The sequence below is a fragment of the Suncus etruscus genome, chromosome 11 (assembly GCF_024139225.1).
Source record: "Suncus etruscus isolate mSunEtr1 chromosome 11, mSunEtr1.pri.cur, whole genome shotgun sequence".
Classification (NCBI taxonomy): domain Eukaryota; kingdom Metazoa; phylum Chordata; class Mammalia; order Eulipotyphla; family Soricidae; genus Suncus; species Suncus etruscus.
The window spans coordinates 106,390,548-106,410,865 of record NC_064858.1 but is presented as its reverse complement, the minus strand read 5'-3'; the positions used below and the strand labels follow the sequence as shown (position 1 = coordinate 106,410,865).

The following is a 20,318-nucleotide window of genomic DNA, read 5'->3' as shown; positions in this document are numbered from 1 at the left end:
TATCACATGCATATGTTGTCTGTCTTTTTTGGTGAACTGTATGAGTCTTCTGCTCACTTAACTGTTTCACAGTTTTGTTACTAATTGTCTAAGTATCTGCTTGATATAAACTCTCTAGCACATATACTGTGACTATTTCTCCCAGTCATTTTATAAGCAGTTTAATTTTAGTGAAGCCAATTTTGCAGTGTTTTCTTTCTCTCTCTGCTTTGTATTTTCTGGCTCTATGCCTGCTGAATTATATGTAGGTAGTTTTAGTGATATTTGTGCCATTGTTAATGTCTGAAATTAAAACACCTTTTTTCCTGTTTTTTCAATATTTTTATACAAACAAGCATTTTTAATAAATTCTTTAGTTTAATCACCATGAAATGCATGGTTACAAAGTTGTTCATGATTGAGTTTCGTCATTCAATGCTGGACACCCTTCACCAGTGCACGTTTCTTGACACCAATGTCCCCAGTTTTCCTTCTGCCCTCCCCCCAATCTCTGTGGCAGACATTTTCCTCTCTCTTCCTTTTTTTTCGTTTGGGCACTGTGGTTTGCAATACTGTTACCGAGGGGTTATCATGCATATCATTTGACCTCCTTTCAGCACTCAGTTCTTATCCACAGTGATCATTTCCAATTATCATTGTCATAGTAGTACAAAAAACAACCACTCATTGCTATCTTTTGGTTACAATAACTCAATCTTAGAACAAGTATAACTGAATTGATCTAAAACAAGATCTACTGGCTACTGGGGCTGGAGAGACAGTATAGTGGGCAGTGTGCTTGTCTTGCATTCAGCAAATCTGGGTTTGATCCCTGATACCTGTCAGGGTCGGGGACAATGTGGGACGGCGAAGATAGAACCTGGGTCTGTCCTGGTTGGTTGCATGAAAGGCAAACGCCCTGCCATGTGCTATCTCTCCGGCCCCCCAATAAAAATTTTTAGACTCTGGGATTTTCTCAAAGATTCCCTTCATCTTTCTGGAAGCCCTGGCAGCCATACACATATCCCACAGCTGCTGCCATTGAAGCTGACCAGTTCTGGAGTTCCTAGAGCATGCCCCCATACATCACCTCCAAATTCCTCAAAATTGACACCCTAGAAAGAGCACACCAAGTTAGATGGGAAAGCAGCATACAAGCCAACTAATCTGAGAAAACAAAAACACCGCCACAGAATGCTCAACTAGCAACAACTTAGTAAACTTTAATAAAACTTTAATAAAACTTTAATAAAACCTTAGTCTTAGTAAAACATCAGACAATGAACCCTTTGGAGATATAACACTTTTCTATTACTGAAGCATTTTCATATAATTCCATTAGCCATTTAGTTGTAACAAGCATATAAAGTAAGTTGCTTTGTGCCTGCCAAGGGGGCAGGAACGGGGCTGGGTGAGGAACAGGATAATGGTAGAGGGCACATTTCACTGGTGGTGGGACTGAGGTTGGAACGCTGAATGACACAAACAAACAAACAAACAAAAAAAATTCTGAACAGGCCTGTAAATTATAAAGTTCTTACACCGAAAATATTTCAGGGCTACAAAGGTCTAGTCTGTTTGGGGGAATCACATCTGGCAGGTGATCAAGGCTATACTCAGCTCTGTGCTTAGGAGTCGCTTCCCAGGGGTACCTGGGGACCACGTGATGTGGTCCAGAGATGGAACCCAGGCCACCTACATGCAAAACCTGTTCTCAGTCCATAGAACTCTTTCTCCGCCCCAAGGCTAATAAAAGTTGCTCTTTCAAAACCTTTTAATCACTCAACATGAAGCGCATAGATTTTTACAGACGAGATGATCAAATGTGACACAATACTGACAAGTCTGATGGGATGAGGAGGCGCTGAGCGTCTGGGACTCAATTTAAGCTAATTTAAACCTCTCTGAAAGGACATCTGACATTTGACTGAAATTCCAAGCTCATAATTCTAAGTCAAATTCTTCCCTGTGTTTAACTGAGTCATTTCTTTTTGTTATTTAATATACTCTCTCACTCTGCCCCCAGTCAAAATAGATTAAAAGAGAAACTTGGGCCTCCTCACTGTTTAGACGAAAGTCTTAATCCTCTAACTTTTCTATGTAAAAGCTGTTGTTTCTAAACAATTGTTTTTCAGTATTCCTACCTTCCTCTTCTCAAGCCTTTCACCTCATTATCTGGTGGAATTTGAGTTAGGCTGTCATAATCAAATGCCGTTGAAAACTGGGGGAGTAATTTTACTTTCCCTTTGCACTGGTATAAGATCACTAAAAGAAACAGACGAAAGATCATCAAAAGAAATAACAGATAATAAGATCGGGGGAATTAAACCAGAAATAACTTTGTTCTTTCGTCTTTTTTTTTTTTTTTTTTTTTTGGTTTTTGGACCACCCAGTGACGCTCAGGATTACTCCTGGCTTAGGGGACCACATGGGGACACCAGGGGATCAAACTGCAGTCTATCCTGGGTCAGCTGCGTGCAAGGCAAATGCCCTACCCTTTGTGCCATCACTTGGGCCCCTAATTTGTTATTTCTTTGAAGATCAAATCAACCGATGCTGAATTCCTCCTACGATCCTTTTTTTTTGTTTGTTTTGATTTAGGGCCACACCCAGCGTGCTCAGGGTTACTCCTGGCCCTGTGCTCAGAAATCACTCCTGGCAGGCATGGGATGCTGGGATTTGAACCAACGTTGGTCCTGGGTTGGCCACTTGCAAGGTAAACCACCTACTGCTGTGCTATCTCTCCGGCCCCTCCTCCTACAATTTAACTAAACAGTCTCCCCAGGGAGAACTTATCTCCTCCATGACTATTCTTTTGGGGAAAGACACAGACTTCTTTTTTATTTATTTATTTATTTATTTATTTATTTATTTATTTATTTATTTATTTATTTATTTATTATTTTTTTTGTGGTTTTTGGGTCACACCCGGCAGTACTCAGGGGTTATTCCTGGCTCCAGGCTCAGAAATTGCTCCTGGCAGGCACGGGGGAGCATATGGGGCTCCGGGATTCAAACCGATGACCTCCTGCATGAAAGGCAAATGCCTTACCTCCATGCTATCTCTCCGGCCCCTGACTTCTTTTTTAAACTAAAATAAAATATGCTTCTAATAATTCTACTCCACTGGTCATTTAGAATACTAAGTCAATTTTTATACAAAAAGTTTATTTGCAGAGGTGTAAGGAGGACAATTTGGTGATGGGAATCCCCCCTGATTTTATGTAAATATGTACCTAAAATATTATTGTCAACAATATGTAAGCCACTATGATCAAAATAAAAATTATATTAAGGGGCCGGGCGGTGGCGCAAGAGGTAAGGTGCCTGCCTTGCCTGCGCTAGCCTTGGACGGACCACAGTTCGATCCCCCGGCGTCCCATATGGTCCCCCAAGCCAGGAGCAACTTCTGAGCGCATAGCCAGGAGTAACCCCTGAGCATTACCGGGTGTGGCCCAAAAACCAAAAAAAAAAAAAAATTATATTAAAAAGAGTTTATTTCTATAGGATTGGAGTGATAGCACAGTGGTAGGGCATTTGCTTTGCATATGGCCAACCTAGGACTGATGATGGTTTGATTCCTGGCATCCCATATGGTTCTCCGAGCCCCTGCCTGGAGTGATTTCTGAATGCAGAGCTAGGAGTAACCCCTGAGTACTGCCAGATGTGGCCCAAAACAAAACAAAAAACCAAAAAGGTTTATTTCTAGAATGACTGTATGGTAATAATATCCAGAGACAATAGAGATGAACCAGGAAGACTAGTTCATGGTAGGAGGCTTGCCACAAATAGCAGGGGAATGCAGATAGGGTAGAGAAGAGACCACTCTGTCAATGATAGTTGGAACTTATCACTCTGGACAAAAACTGGGTGCTGAAAGGTATCCAGTATCAGCGTTGCCAACCAGTATCTAAAAGGAAAGTAAAGGTAGAGAGAGGAGAGAGAGAGAGAGAGTGAGAGAGAACGAGAGAGAGAGCGAGAGAGAACGAGAGAGAGCGAGAGTGAGAGAGAGCGAGAGCGAGAGAGAGCGAGAGAGCGAGAGCGAGAGAGAGAGAGAGCGAGAGAGAGAGAGCGAGAGAGAGAGAGCGAGAGAGAGAGAGAGAGAGAGAGAGAGAGAGACAGAGACAGAGACCAAATAGAGTAAGAGAGTACAGGGTTGAGGGTGGGAGGGAAATCGGTGGCACTGCAGGCAGGAAACCTGCACTGGTGAAGTGCGAAAGAAAACCCACAAGTTTGTGAGACCATGCCACATGCCATGTTTCTAACCCCTTAGGCTGATGGGTCTGATGGGTAGTGGTGGAGAAATAATAAGTCAAGCCAGTCAGGAGGGAGAGAGCTATGGAGCCAGTCTGCGCCTGGTGGTATCTCTGAATGCCAAGTCAAAACTGACTTTTCTTTAATATACCAATGCCCATCCAAAGAAGGGAAAAGATTGAGAGTGAGACAAAAGTCCCTATCAAGTGGGATTTTGCATACCAAAAGAAGAGGTTTAAGAAAGGAGGAATACCTTTGTTTGGGGTTGATAGCTGGGTGTCATCTTACAGTGAAGGGTATTGTACATTGTATGACTGAAATTCAATCATGAATTACTTTATAACTGTGATAAGCCAACTCTTTTTGTTGTTGTTGTTTTGGGGTCACAACTGGCAGTGCTCAGGAGTTACTCCTGGCTTTGTGCTCAGAAATAGCTCCTGGCAGCCTCAGGGGATTGAACCCACTTCGCTGGTCGGCCCCATGCAAGACAAATGCCCTACTGTTGTGCTATCGCTCCGGCCCCATAAAACCAACTATTACACACACACACACACACACACACACACACACACACACACACACACACACACACACACACACACGTGTGGACAAATTTGTAAGCCATGGTGTTAACATAAAGTATTTTTAAAAAGTTCATTTCTCCACTTTGTGCCATCTTGCTGCTTCTTGTAGGTAATACCTGTACTCAGGGTGGCCCATTTAGGTTTTAACACATTTCTTAAGTCTCCTTGGCATCTCTAGCTTTATACGAGGATAAATAGCTGAACCCTAGATCTTGTGACTTAAGTTGTTAAAAGACTTAATTTGGAAATAATTTTAAATGCAGAGAAAAGCTGCAAAAATAATATAGAAACTTCTTACTCTCCAGCTACTTAACTGCTAACATTTTACTCTTTGTCTTGATCGTCCCTTTCTCCCACCCCTTCTCAATCTGAATCTATCCAATTAGCTATCTACATTTCTGACTATGATTGGCTAATGAAGAATGACTAGTTAGCTATCTCTATGCAGCTCAGTTTATCTTTCTTACTCAGTACACAAGAGTGACATACAGGCAGCTTGGACAGGAAGGCAACTGGGGACATTGGTGGTGACGAAAGTAAACTGGTAAAGGGCAGTGTACATTCTACGACTGAAACTCAAGCATGAACAATTTTGGAACCCTGGCACTTAAAGCAATTATATTTCTATAAAAGTGTTACAAATGTCTGGCTCTGTGGTGTTATAGAAACCAATGTATCAATAAATGCTTACATGATTCTCTGAGAAAAAGTTATATATAGTCTGGCAGGAAAAGTACTTAGGTTCTAGTGCATATTATTAGGAAGTATACAATATTGTAATAATCAGGTCTAGACAGTGTCTGCCAGGCTTTTTCAATATATGTTATATGAGAACACTGCTAATGAGTAAAAGAATTTTTGTGACAAGATATGCAATATCTATAATACACAATACTATTCAAATATCTTATTCTTCAATAAAATTTTGCCCAATGGTTTCCACATTCACTGATGATACCTGTCCAAACCAGTCATATATAATGATGATTACCTATAATAATTCTATAATTGCATCATTCCTACTAAATGCACTGGCATTTTACCACAATATTCACTTATCCCTTTCCTCCATTTGCTTATTTACTCATTTTCTTCTATCCAAGCATGATACATAGATGACTATTTTATTCAGTGCATACAGCCTATTCCTATCATTATATCATTTGTTGATAAAATTTTTCAAGATTTTGCCTTTGAGAGCCCTCTTATCTTTTTGACATATCCCCCTTACTCTTGGAACATTTCATAACTTTGTGTTATTAATATTCTGAATTTATATTATACATTGCTGCACACACAGCCCTAGAAATCACAGTCATGTTTCAAAGAAAACCTTGGTTCTTTTTCTGGAAAAAAGCATCTGAAAATCTAATCTGAATGCTACGTAGCTCCTAGTTACTGGCTTGGGATTACTTCTAGGTTCTCTCAGTGGACATAGCTAAGAAGTAAATGTGTGGATAACGGGTAGATGAACAACCACATCGATATAGAGAGATTGTAAATCCATTATTCAACCATGTGTTCATATCAACGTCTCCAACAATTGAATGCTATAGGGTGTGCCTTTCTAAATTTGTTATTTACTTCTCTTAATGATAAACCACATTATTTTCAATCAATTTATTTGGGTGCCTACTCTCTTTGGATGTAACTAGTATCCCTAGACTATACACTGATTCCATCCATGCCAAATGAATCTTTGGCCCTGGCCATGCCAAAAATTTCTGGGCTGTGGACTGAATTCTTGGTGCTAGCCTGCCAAACATGCTGGCTGTACTGGCAGAATTCTTAGTCCCATCAGGATACAGGCACCAAGCTTTGGGTCCAACTCCATGCCAAATATGCCAGCTGTACTAGCCAAATTTTTAGCCTCTGCCCAGCGGGCAATTTTGGCTGGATGAGTCAAAACCTGGTCCCAGCTCCACTGATCATGCCAGCTGATTCTTTGGTCATGATGAAAGGAAAGGAGTGATTAAATTAAAAATATGTAAGGTGTATTGTCTAAATACTTTCCCAAATGTGCACATTATTAATTATATTAGACTATTTGGGAAGCAATATTTAAGACAATCTATAAAATGATTTTTTAAGTAAGAGAACTACAGTATTACAATATCCTTGAAGAAAAAATACATCCATGAAACTTCTGTTTATAATGGAAGGATGTTGGTGCTTTATAATTTCTTTTTATAATCAGTTATTTTTTGAGGTGCTGTGGTTTATAACAGTACTAATATTATTGCTTTATATTGGCAACACTATTAAAACCACCATTACTACTGTTATCCAAAGGTCCACTCTTCCCACCATCTTCTTTGCCTCCCCTATTCATAGCTCTGTTAGAGATTTCTCAGGATTTTTTCCCTATGGGGTCTTGTCTATTGCTTTTATTCTTTACAGTCCTCATGAGTGAGGACTGATGATCTTTTTTGTCTGACTCTCTCCACTTAGCATGATACAATCCAAGTCTATTCAATAGCAGTGAACTGTAAGATTTCCTTTCTTTTAGGTCACACCTGGCGGTGCTCAGGGGTTACTCCTGGCACTGTGCTCAGACATTACTTTTGGCAGGCTTGGGGAACTAGATAGGATACTGAGGATAAAACCCAGGTTGGTTGCATGCAAGGCAGACACCCTATTCACTGTGCTATCATTGGCCCCAGATTTCCTCTTTTGGCTAAGATGTTTTCCAGTGTGTGTATGTGTGTGTACAAATCTCATAACTTCCTTAATCCCTCATCTGTGTGTGGTTGGGCACTTGGGTTGTTTCCAGATCTTGGCTGTTGTGAATAACGATGTGATAAACACAGGTGCACATATCCTAGTGAATTAATACTTTCGTGTTCTCGGGGTAGATAGCCAGGAGGGGAAATTTTTGGGTCATATGGAAATACTATTCTTAATTTTTGGGAAGTCTCCAAAACCATTTTCTGTAGGGGATGAGCCAGACAAGAGTTCCATCAACAGTGAATGAGAGGTTCCTTTTCAGTAATATTCCCACGAGCAATGATTGTTTCTGAACTTTTTCAATAGATCATTCTTGATGCTGTAAAGCGATATCTCACTGTTTTGATTTATACTTCCTCAATGATCATTAACAAGGAACACTTCTTGTATATGCTTGTTGGCTATATTTATATCTTCTTTGAAGAAGAGTCAGTTCAGCTCCTCTTCTCTCCTTTTTTGGATGACTATTGCTAAGTTTTCCTAGAGTACTCTATGTATTTGGGATCTCAAGACTTGTCTCATGTATGATGAATGAATATTTTCTCACAATTGGTAGACTGTCTCTTTATTTTAGGCCTCATTTCTTTCACAGCATGGAGAGGTTTAGTTTGATGTAGTTCCTAAATTGAATTCTTTCAGAAGGCCCATGGGAACAAAATTTCTCTCCTGATTACCTCAACAGATGCAGAAAGAACATTTGACAAAATACATAATCCTTTCATAAGTGCTCAACAAACTGAGTACAGATGGAACATACCTAAGTACAAGTAAGACAAATGCATAGCTAACCAAATACTCAATGATGAACATTTCCCTTAAGAACAGAGGAACAGGAACAAGACAAATTTGCTAACTAACTTCATTCTTCTTCAACCAGGTTTTAGAAGACTTAGCCAAAGTGATCAGGTAAGAAAAAGAATAAAAGGCCTTGAAATAGGAAAGAAAAAAATAAATCATCCTTGTTTGAAGATATAATCATAATCTTATATACATAAAACCCTAAAAAATTTCCAAAATATTACTAGATCTAATCAACAACAGTATAAAAATTGCATAGAAAAAATTGTACTTCTACATACAAGTTATAAAAAAAGAAATAAGATGTACACTAAAAAGCCAAAACTTTGATGAAGAGATGAACAAATCCTGTGTCCACTGATCAGAAAACTTACTATTATTAAAATGTTCATATTACTCAAAGTCATCGTTAAAGTCAAATAAACTCTACCAAAACTCCAAAGGCAATTTTCACAGTCTCTAATACGTGATTTTATATATATATAAACATATACACATATATATATATATATTTGGTTTTTGGGTCAAATATATATATATATATATATATATATACATATATATATATTTGGTTTTTGGGTCATACCCGGCAGCGCTCAGGGGTTTACTCCTGGCTCTACGCTCAAAAATCACTCCTGGAAGGCTCGGGGGATCATCGGGGATGCCGGGATTCAAACCACCGTCCTTTTGCATACAAGGCTAACGCCTTACCTCCACGCTATCTCCCTGGCCCCTCTAATACATAATTTTAAAGGAGAGCTTAATGTGCTGAGCAAATGCCTTTCATACAGGAGATCTGGGTTCAATACCTGACAGTATATTTAGGACTTCAAGCACTGCCAGAAGGGCTTGGGGCAGAGCAGTAGGAGTAGCCGCTGAGCACTGATGGGTGTGACCCACAAACTAAAATACCTGAAGTATATACATAAACTACATGTAGTAAAATCCCCATCTAGTTACTCTGTAGTGACTCTCTGACTAAGTGTATGTAAAGTTCCAAAACATACAATTTTTTCCAACTAGGAAACTCTGGTACTAAAACAACACTTTGATCTAGGCTGGCTACCACATTCATTCTATGACTAGTGAGCCATTGCACTGCTAACAACTTGAATAGTAAAAGTTACGTTTCCAGGGAAATCATATTAGTACATTAATAAGAGAGACATAGGAGACTTTTAAATGTTTCCCAACTTCATTGTAAAGCTGACTAGAATTACCTGCTCAGCGACTGTATCAACTTGAAAGTTGATAAGAGGACAGAAGTGCTGTGTGGGAACCCAGACCTGGGACTTAATTATGAAGCTTAAAAAAAAAAAAGATCATAAATACCAAGTTTGGAACTGTCCTTAAAGAGAGAAATTTTTTTCTTGCGATAGTCACATTGTGCCGTAACAGCATTCACTGGCACTATCTTGATCTGGGCTCCAGAACCAAATGTAAAATAGTATAAGATTTACACTGATCTATGGGGCTGGAGAGATAGCATGGAGGTAAAGCGTTTGCCTTTCATGCAGGAGGTCATCGGTTCGAATCCCGGCGTCCCATATGGTCCCCCGTGCCTGCCAGGAGCAATTTCTGAGCCTGGAGCCAGGAATAACCCCTGAGCACTGCCTGGTGTGACCCAAAAACCAAAAAAAAAAAAAAAAAAAAAAAAAAAAAAAAAAGATTTACACTGATCTAAAAAAAATTTTTAACAATGTTTCTCCTTTCAATATCAAATAACACAGGGGCTTGGTTCAGGAAATAGTAATAAATATAAAGTTATCCTCAGAATGTAAGATCATTTATATCATGTGTATACTGAATAACACTGCCTACTATTTACAGAACAAGTATACATATAAAAAGGAAACTTGTGGACTGTAAAAATGCTCACCAACTTAAGGCCGTGGTTGCCTGAGTTGATGGAAGAAGAAAAATGTAACTGAAGGAGGTACAAGGAAGACTGTGTTTAGTGTTAGAAAAACAGATAAAATAAAGTAATGTTCGCTAATTCTGAGTGCATAGGTGATACTGTATTCGTCTTCTTATAAAATTTGAAAGCTTGAAATATGTTAAAAATAGTTTGATAGACTCACATGAAAAAGGAAAGTGCCTGGTAGTCAAAATGGGAATGAAATGCACATTAATTTAGTCTTTAAAATGAAAGGTGGGAGAGAGAGAACATAATGTAGGGTACTTGCTTTAAATATGGTGGACCTGGGTTTGAACCCTAGAACCTTGTATTATCCCCCGAACCTCTCCAGGAGCAATTCCTGAACCCAGAGCCAGGAGTAGGCCCAGAGCACAGGCAGCTGTGGCCACAAAGCAAAATAAAAACGTATTTTGTATATGATCAGACTTAAGTACTAAATCCAAAGTCAACGACACCAGAATCGATACCCAATCTACGACAAGCTATACACAAAGGAGACCTGTTACACTAGCAGTCCACTGGGCAAAGGGGGGAGGTACGGGATATATGCTTGGAACAGGGCTGTAGGGAGATCAACACTGGTGGTGGGAATGGCCCTAATTCATTGTCACTATGTACCTTAAATATATTTGTGAAAGACTTGAAATTCACTTTGATCACAATAAAAACTATTAAAAAATGTATTTTGTAGGCCAGAGATAGTTCAAGTAGTGGAATATAAGCCCAGTGTATGTGAGGTGCTGAGTTTGATCTTTGGCATTCCATACCTCTGCCCTCAGCCCTGCAGGATATCCCTGGTGGCCGTTGAGCACCCCAAGCACTGCCAAACCTAAGCACCCAATCTGCTATGCCAAAAGCTGAGCAGGACTGGGCTAGTCCCTATGAAACATGGCAAGTGTAGGTTTTCATAAAGGAAAATTAGACTCTTCTGTCACTTCTAGATCAAATTCCCTGCCCTCATCATAAGTCTTACATCAAGTAAGTGGTCTGCCCTTAGAGAAGGGCAAGAACATGAAGGCATGCCTTGTGTGGTGCAGGCACATAACATGGAAAGAAAATGACAGGAAACTTGAAGCGAATAAAATCCAGATGGCTGGAGATAGAGGTTTGGCATTTTCCATGCTCCAGATTCTAGAACATGGGCAACTTCCAAGGTTGATGTGGGTTCCATCAGGTTGGTTCTCAATAGAAAAATGATGGTAGCAGCAAATGCGTGCTGTCACATGCAGTACTATGCTCACATCATGTCCATAATACAGAAACACAAAGGGATATACAGAAATTTAAAGTGACGCAGATAGTAGAGATAAAATACCATAAATCCAAGCCTTTCCGATGCTATCGTGCGTGCCCTTAGCGGCCAAACTGCACTGCACTGATGCTGGCATCATATCACTAATGTACATCTGCCTGTCTGCCACTCAGGTACCCACTTATCAAATTCAATCCAACCAAAACTAAGTTATCATATCCTTAAAAATTCCAAAGAGTGTGAAATTTGGGACAGGCTTAGAAAACTTCAAAAGTAATAGTCATTGATCTAAGGAGACTCAACACAGAACACAGAAGGAATTCATCATACTCTGCCATCTGGCTCTCCTATAATTATCATTAAGCTACCACATGAAGCTAATTTGATAGATTAATTTTAAAAAACTACTTCTAGGGTTCCATATAATCCTCTAACTTTCAAAAATGGAATACACTCTTGGAATAAGCCAACACCAACTCAATTTTATAGCACCAGAAAGAGCCAATCATATCCTCTGAACAATTTACTCCCTAATTTGAATACAATGGCAAGATCTCTTAATTTCTCTGGCCCCACAAAGTGAGTGTTTGTTAGATTTAGGGGAAGAGCAGGCAACTTGAAAGGCAACCTGAATTTCTCTGCTGTGGTTCAAGTGTGCGGGGTCCGGCAAGGCTCGAGAGAGTGAGGCAGGAGGATTAGAAAAACCCACTCTAGGATGGTGTTTTCCAAGTGTGTGAACTGGGGCAAGAGGATAGGGGCAGGTAATAGCCTTAATGCATCGGGGAATAATTTTTTTGTTCATTCCAAAAGGTTCATTTCCAGAGAAGTGGGGGTAGGAATCTAAGTGGTCCCCCTGTACCCCTAAAGAAGGGACCAATGAGCCGGGAACATCTGCTCTAGGCTTTGCATAGCTGCAGGGAATAGTGGCTACCAGGAGATCTACTTGTGCTCTTCATAAAAATCAAACTTTGAAAACCACCAGGTACCTAGAATCTGACCCAACCTTGAGAGAAAAAGCGGGGGGCTGCTGAAGGCTAGGCAGAAAACCCTTATGACCTTCTTCCCAGGCAGATTGGCTGTCTCTGGAGCAGAAGAAACTGTAACAACTTTTTTGGACACTTGGCCAAGGCAATCTGTCCTGGAGAAGAGATGGGAAATCTATTGTGCTCAGTATTCTCAGCTCATTCATTCACAGCAGAAGTCTGGGTCTACTAGCGAAAGGGCAGAAAATCCATCTCAATTAGCCCTGTACTGACAAGTGCATTTATAGAGGGTAGGGCAGGAACCCAGGGCTGGAGGCTTTAGCAGAAGAATATGAAATCTCCCCTAGCACCCACCATAAGTCATGTTCAGAATAACTTGGACAAGAGTAAGTAAGGGACAAGTAGGGAGAAAGAGTCCTGGGTGGTGCTGGCATGAAAGTCCTGCTGAAACCATAGCAAGAAAACTGGGGAAATTAGGTATCCTAGGTATTTTAGAACTTCTGTTAAACAGATGATAGAGATAACCTACCATTGAAAGAATAAAGCCTGTGGTGCACTGAGGTAATTACAGCAAATCATGACACAAAACCCACTCAAATCCACACTTATTCCACTCAACACCCAAAGTAAATGGCCTAATACTTTTCTATTTGGCTGCACTCAGGGCTCATTCCTGGCTCTGAGCTCAGGAGTCATTTCTGGCCATAGGAGAAAATATGTGGTGCTCAGGGTTGAAGTGGGACTGGGCCATGTGCAAGGCAAGCAGCTTTACCCTGTGCTATCTCTCCAGCCCCAAGATACTTTATTTGCATGGTATATCAAGACGGGACCCGTCTCTGACCTGTCTCTTTAATAAAGACTATTGCCATGGAAATTTTTGTTTCTTTCTTAAAGAGTAAGAAATGCTTTTCTACTTCCTTTTTTTGTTTTGTTTTTTTGGGCCACACCCATTTGATGCTCAGGGGTTACTCCTGGCTAAGCGCTCAGAAATTGCCCCTGGCTTGGGGGGACCATATAGAACGGGGGATCGAACCATGGTCCTTCACTGGCTAGAGCTTGCAACGCAAACCCCTTACCTCTAGCGCCACCTCACCGGCCCCGCTTTTCTACTTCTTAATGTTTATTCAGTGTTTCTTTTCTTCACTTAAACATGTCTGCTTTCTAACCATATTTTCCCTTGTTTTCTCTTTCTTTTGATCACATCTCTTCCCCACCCCCAGCAAATATTTTCATTTATTAGACTAAAAGAGCATTGCTGATTTTCTTTGGTTACAGCTGGCGATGCTAAGGGGTTACTCCTGACTCTAATCAGGAACTTATCCTGTCAGTAATTGAAGGACTCTATGGGATGTTGAGGATCAAACCAGGGATGACTACATAAAAGGCAAGCACCCTACCTGCTATAACATCTCTGGCTCCACGACTAGATTTTTATATTATTTGTTCTTTAACTTTGGGCAACAAAAGTAATTGAGGACCACACCCTGCATGTTCTTAGGAGTCATTCTCCATGGTGCTTAGAGACTGAAGTTAGGCCTCCTGCCTAAAAACATGCACTCATCTGGTTGAACTATCTCCCCACTGCATCACTGACCTTTTTTTTTTTTTTTTTTGGTTTTTGGGTCACACCCAGCAGTGCTCAGGGTTTACTCCTGGCTCTGTGCTCAGGAATTGACCCTGGCAGACTCAGGGGACCACATGGGATGGTGGAGATCAAACCAGGGTCTGTCCCAGGTCGGCTCTGTGCAAAGCCCTACCACTGTGCTAACACTCCAGCCCCATCCATCACTGAATTTTTAAAGGCAGCAGTGAACAGAAAAGGCAGCATGAGAAGCTACCTTAAACAAATTCATCTACTGATCAACATCTTTTTGGATCCCAAATCAAAGAAAATTGACCAAAGACTTCGTATGTTGTAACTTCCAGTTCTATAGAGCCAACTGAACCTATCACAAGTCATACTGCTGACTTGCCAGGAATCCCTCATCCAAAAGAAGTCATGGTTTGTTTATACAATGGACTATTACTCGACTGTAAGAAAGGAGGAAATCTTGCCTTTGGTTATAAGTTGGACAGAGCTAAAGGGGATCGATCGATCGATCATATTAAGGGAAGGAGGACACATATCAGATGATGCCATCACATGAGAAAAAAACCCAAAGAAATAGTATCAAATGACAAGAACCCCTTGAGACTCTGACTACAGAACTGAGGTTATCAATATGGGTTAGTGTCAGGGGAGTGATGGAAAAGGTGAATTACAAGTGACAGGATACTTGGGCACTTGTGGAGGTAGAGTGACAGCAGTTTTGTTTACCATTAAGCATGGACGTAAATGCCATTATGTCATCTCAAGTACAATTAAAATAAAAAAGAATCCTTCATCCAAATACTCAGCCTTTTCTTCAGAGGCCATAATGATCATCGTTTCTCTGAGTAATATATAGTATGCTAACAGGTAGTCTTTACGCCAAGCCAGAGCTTTCTGATACTGGACCTAGTTGCACACAGGGGTCCATGAAGCGGCATCACCCTCAAACAGTAATTCCCGTATCTACTGAAGAACTAACCAGTATTAAGAATCCTGAATGTCAACACTGGATTCCTTAAAATAGCTCCTATCACTCCACCAAGAGTTGGTGCATTTTAACCAGGATCCTGCCAACGTTCAAATGGGAGACTTACTTGTTCCTGGGTCATCTTCTGCAGCTCATTCTCCCAGGCTGCCTGGTCATCGTCCAAGTTATAGGAAGCTGGTGGAGTGAGTCCACGAAGGATCAGGGGATCTCGCTCATGGCAGAGGGCTGTCAGGTGTCCAATATACAACTTTAATTTGCTTCTATTTTGGTCAAGTTCTAAGAGGGGCTGAATGATCTGAGGTTAAAAAAAAAAAAACACGAGGAAGTCAAGTTCAACCTGAAGTGAAAAGTTCAAATACATTATGCCTCAGAGAAACCCGACCAAATATTAAAGCCAATCAAATTGTTGCTGAAATGTTCAGGGTCATGAAAGATGAAATAAAACAGTAAGACACTTGTACATTTACACTGTCACACCCAACCACCAATCTGGGAATTGGGAGGGAACGCTGGCCGAGCACATAACACGAGAAAGTGCTCTGTATTTAGGCAGGGGATTAAGCACAGGACTAAGTTGTTTTTACAGAGATGACATTCCTGATACAGAAAGACTCTGGTTACCTCACAATTTCACTTTCCACTTCTTTATGACTAGGCTACGAAAAATTGCTAGTGAAATTTGGCATCTGAAAGCCTGGACACCGTATACTTCATGTTCCTCTATCTCCTGGAATGGAAGAAAAATCCTGTCTCTGGAGAAGGTGCTGTTTTTCTTGGCCAAGAGATGTGACGAGTGAACTCATTACTAAATCTGCCTCATCCTGGCTTAAGCTTCCCTCATTCATTACACAGAGGCGATTGGATACTCTGAAGTGATAGGTAAAATCCTTAAGTAACACCAACCACCTGACTCACAGCCAAGGCTGCTCTGAAATTCTGAGTTATCGCTCAAGTCCTGTGTTTTCTTGCATAACAGATCAGCTCTAACAACCCGCCCCATTCCTTTTGCCCAGGGTGAATAACTATCCCTTTGACTTTCCTTGGAAGCACAGAAAATGACAGACGAGTTCTGCCCCAGAGTTTCATTTGTCAGTTCTCGCAACAATACTCTGGTGAGGAACTCGGGAGCTGGTCAAAGCTTGGGTTGTTTCGGAAGAGCACAGCTCAAATCTCAGAATACTGAAATGCTAGAGCAGCATCTGTTTGATGCACAGCAGCTGGGAGAGCAGCAAAACCCTGCCAAAATTCTGGCGATTCTCAAAATGTTCCCAGGGCTTAGGAGGCAGAGATCTGCACCTGTTGCATGGCCCTGAGTTGGCATTTTTCATCCGCAGGACACCCCTAACTCACCTAATGAGTAAGGAGCTCAGTGATCTTTAAGTCCACCCCAACGAGGCCTGGCATTTCTTTCAACAATGATGTGCTGATTTCTTCCTGGCTGTCCCAGTGGACTGCTCCTTCCTTTTTTAATTTTTTCCCTTGGCTTTAGGCCACAACGGGCAATGCTAAATTATTACTTCGGGTTATGTGCTCAGGAATCACTCCTGGTGGAGCTTGGGGGTAAAAGGGGGCTTATGTGGTGCCAGAGATTAACCCGATCAGCCGCATGCAAGGCAACCTTTACCCTCCGTACTATCTCTCTAGCTCCTTGCTTTCCTTTATTTCTTTATAAGCATTTTTGTTTGTTTGTTTTGTTTTGGGGCCACACCCAGCAGCGCTCAGTGGTTACTCCTGGCAGGCTTGGGGGACCATCTGGGATGCCAAGGACTGAACTCAGTCAGTTGTGTGCAAGGCAAATGCCCTACCCACTGTGCTATCGCTCTGGCCCTTCTTTTCAAAGAATTTTGTTTGTTTGTTTGTTTTTGGGCCACACCTGGCGGTGCTCAGGGGTTACTCCTGGCTGTCTGCTCAGAAATAGCTCCTGGCAGGCACGGGGGACCATATGGGACACCGGAATTCGAACCAACCACCTTTGGTCCTGGATCGGCTGCTTGCAAGGCAAACACCGCTGTGCTATCTCTCCGGGCCCTTTTCAAAGAATTTTTAAAGGAAGGAAATCTTCTATAGTTAGGATGAAAACAATACATATTTGACTATGGGGGGAAAAAGTGGGGAAAAAAGAATAAAAGAAACAGAACAGTCAGTAGGAATTCCATTAAAAAGTAACCATATGAAACCTTTTTGCTGATTCTTAGTTCATGTTCTTTTGATCGGCTTAAATCAATTAACTTTTGACATTATTTTGACTTCACATTTCGCTTGATATACAGTTTGCCCATTTAACATTATATCATGAGGATATGAAAAATAGATTTTAATGGCTGTTTTATAAACATACCACATTTCTTTGATCTCAATATGATTTCCATGAAATAATAGGGAGGAAAGAGCCAGTGTAAAATAATTTTTGACTTACATATAATCAGAGTTCAGAGTTTAAGACTATGTAATATAATATGATATAGAAGTTGGAGCCTGACTAGATAAAATGGTTCATTTAATACTAATTTTTGGGGGGTCATACCCAGCAGTGCTCAGGAGTTACTCCTGACTCTGCTCAGAAATCGCTCCTGTCAGGCTTGGGGGGCCACATGGGATGCTGGGATTTGAACCACTGTCTGTCCTGGATCAGCTGCATGCAAGGCAAATGCCCTACTGCTGTGCCATCTCTTCGGCCCTTAATACTAATTTTTATTTAAAAAGATATATGGGGTCGGAGAGATAGCTTGGAAGTAAGGTGTTTTGCCTTGCATGCAGAAGGACGGTGATTCAAATCCCGGCATCCCTTATGGTCCCCCAAGCCTGTCAGGAGCGATTTCTGAGCAGAGAGCCAGGAGGAACCCCAGAGCGCTGCCGGGTGTGACCAATAAACAAACAAACAAACAAATAAATAAAAAGATATACACACATAATTCTAGAATAAAAATAGTTAAAAGTTAAGTGCTGCTGTGGATATCTCTGGGGCTACTAAAAGGAGATAAAGTGATATGCATAATACCCCCTTAAGAACAATATTGCAAACTACAATGTCTAAAAGGAAAAAAAAGAAGAGAGAAGAAGAAAAGAAAAATGTCTTCCCCAGAGGCAGGCAGGAGAGAGGGCAGAGGGTAAAGCAGGAGGGAAACTGGGGTCATTGGTGGCAAGAAATGTGCACTAGTGAAGGGTGCTGTACATTATATGGTAGAAACTCGATAGTGAGCAATTTAGTAATTGTGAAAATATGAACAGCCTTGTAACCACAGTTTTTAAATAAAATGATTAAAAAGAAAAAAGAAACTCCTAACCAGCATGCTCAAGGGACAGTTTTATGCTGGCATTTTCTACCATAGACAGAACAATACTGCCCATACGAAGCATGATTTGATAAAGCAGAGAATTTGGAGATCTGGAAGGTGTTTAGTTTTTCCACACACAATACCAAACTCTCCAAAAGAGATGCAAGTTATTCTAGTCATTAAATGAAGTTTAGAATGATTTTTTTTTTTTTTTGGTTTTGGGGCCACACCTGGTGATGCTCGGGGCTACTCCTGGCCATGCGCTCAGAAATCGCATCTGGTCTGTGGGACCATATGGGATGCTGGGGGTTGAACCCAGGTCCGTCCTAAATCAGACGTGTGCAAGGCAAATGCCCTAATACTGCACCACCACTCTGGCCCCTGAAGGCACATTTTTCAAGATAGAAATTCATTCTATGCTAAGGTGTCTGTGCTTTTATATTTCCATTGAGTAGAATGGACATGGACACACACACACACACACACACACACACACACACGCACACACACACACAGAGATTACTTACTGGAAAAAAATTACTTTGGCCTCTCTGGAACACATTAACCATGTCAATCACGTGGGAAATGCCCTTATCTTTCCCCCTCTTTCCTCCTATCTAACTGGGCAGTCACTTCGAAAAGATACTATGGTTCCCACAAGGTAGAACTGCCACTGCCTAATTTCAAGAAGGAAAAGGGACATTTGCCAAGGAGAAAGAGGGTGCCTTCCAGGAGCTATCCATTATATAGTTTGCCCTACATACAATTTTAGTAAGAAAACCTACCACAAATCATAAGAAATGTGGTCAGGCCACATCAGTTCCACACCTACGCAGAACTATAGCTATATATCATTTTTGACACTGAGGAAAAGTTGGGGGAGAAATGAGTGTCAAGATAACCTCTAGCTGTATAAAATATAATGTCAAATTATTAAAGCAGGGGCCGGGCGGTGGCGCTGGAGGTAAGGTGCCTGCCTTACCTGCGCTAGCCTAGGAGACGGACCGCGGTTCGATCCCCCGGCGTCCCATATGGTCCCCCAAGCCAGGAGCGACTTCTGAGCGCATAGCCAGGAGTAACCCCTGAGCGTCACCGGGTGTGGCCCAAAAACAAAAAAAAAAAAAAAAAAAAAAAAAAAAACAAATTATTAAAGCAAATAATTCAACAATTTGTTCAGGAAAATAATTAAAATTATAAAAAAAGGATGGTAGTTTTGGTTTATATACTAGAAAGCTTGGTTTTCCTGATAATTTATTGCTTTTACATGGACCTAGTGTCAGAGGCAAACATGGCATGGTTTCAGAGTACAGGGGTCTCAGGGCTTACTTCAACCTTTGCACTTCAAGTTAGGCAGCAAAAGGTCTTCTAAAATATAAATGAGTTGGCCCTTTGTTGTTTGATGAAGGTAATGAAAGATTTTAGAATGTTCCATTTCTGCAACTCATTTATCTATGAATTGAGAGATAATAAAAGTTTTCTCAGACTACTTGATTTTCAGTCCTAGGATAAAAAACATGCGAAGTGAAAGGTAACAAACCAGTCAATTTTCTATCCCTACTATTGCCGCTTTACAGCTACTGCAAATATAGGTTGTGCCAACATATTTTGGGAAATTATTTTGAGAGATATGTATTTTCCTCATAAAGACTTGATAAGTCAGTACTGAATATTATTTGGGATTTAAAGTATTTACCTTTGGGTAGTAATATTTTGCTATTTGGAAGGTTACTTTTTTTTTTGTTTGTTTGTTTGTTTTTGTTTTTTTGGGCCGCATCCGGCATTGCTCGGGGGTTACTCCTGGCTGTCTGCTCAGAAATAGCTCCTGGCAGGCATGGGGGACCCTATGGGACACCGGGATTCGAACCAACCACCTTTGGTCCTGGATCAGCTGCTTGCAAGGCAAACGCTGCTATGCTATCTCTCCGGGCCCGGAAGACTACTTTTTAAGAAGAGCTAACATTCTTGTTAC

At 40.9% G+C, this 20,318-nt stretch overlaps 1 protein-coding gene across 4 annotated transcripts in view; it reads right to left on the bottom strand.

Moving 5' to 3' along the window:
- The window catches only part of ERC1 (ELKS/RAB6-interacting/CAST family member 1), a 434,994-nt gene that overhangs the window by 40,192 nt on the left and 374,484 nt on the right, over nt 1-20,318 (bottom strand). For all 4 annotated transcript variants that reach the window (XR_007500261.1, XR_007500262.1, XM_049783202.1 and 1 more), the window contains one exon: nt 15,181-15,369. Coding sequence is in view for 2 of the 4 variants with exons in the window: in XM_049783202.1 (XP_049639159.1) it covers nt 15,181-15,369 (189 nt within the window). In the remaining 2 variants the exon portion in view is untranslated. The remainder of the gene's footprint in view (nt 1-15,180; nt 15,370-20,318) is intronic.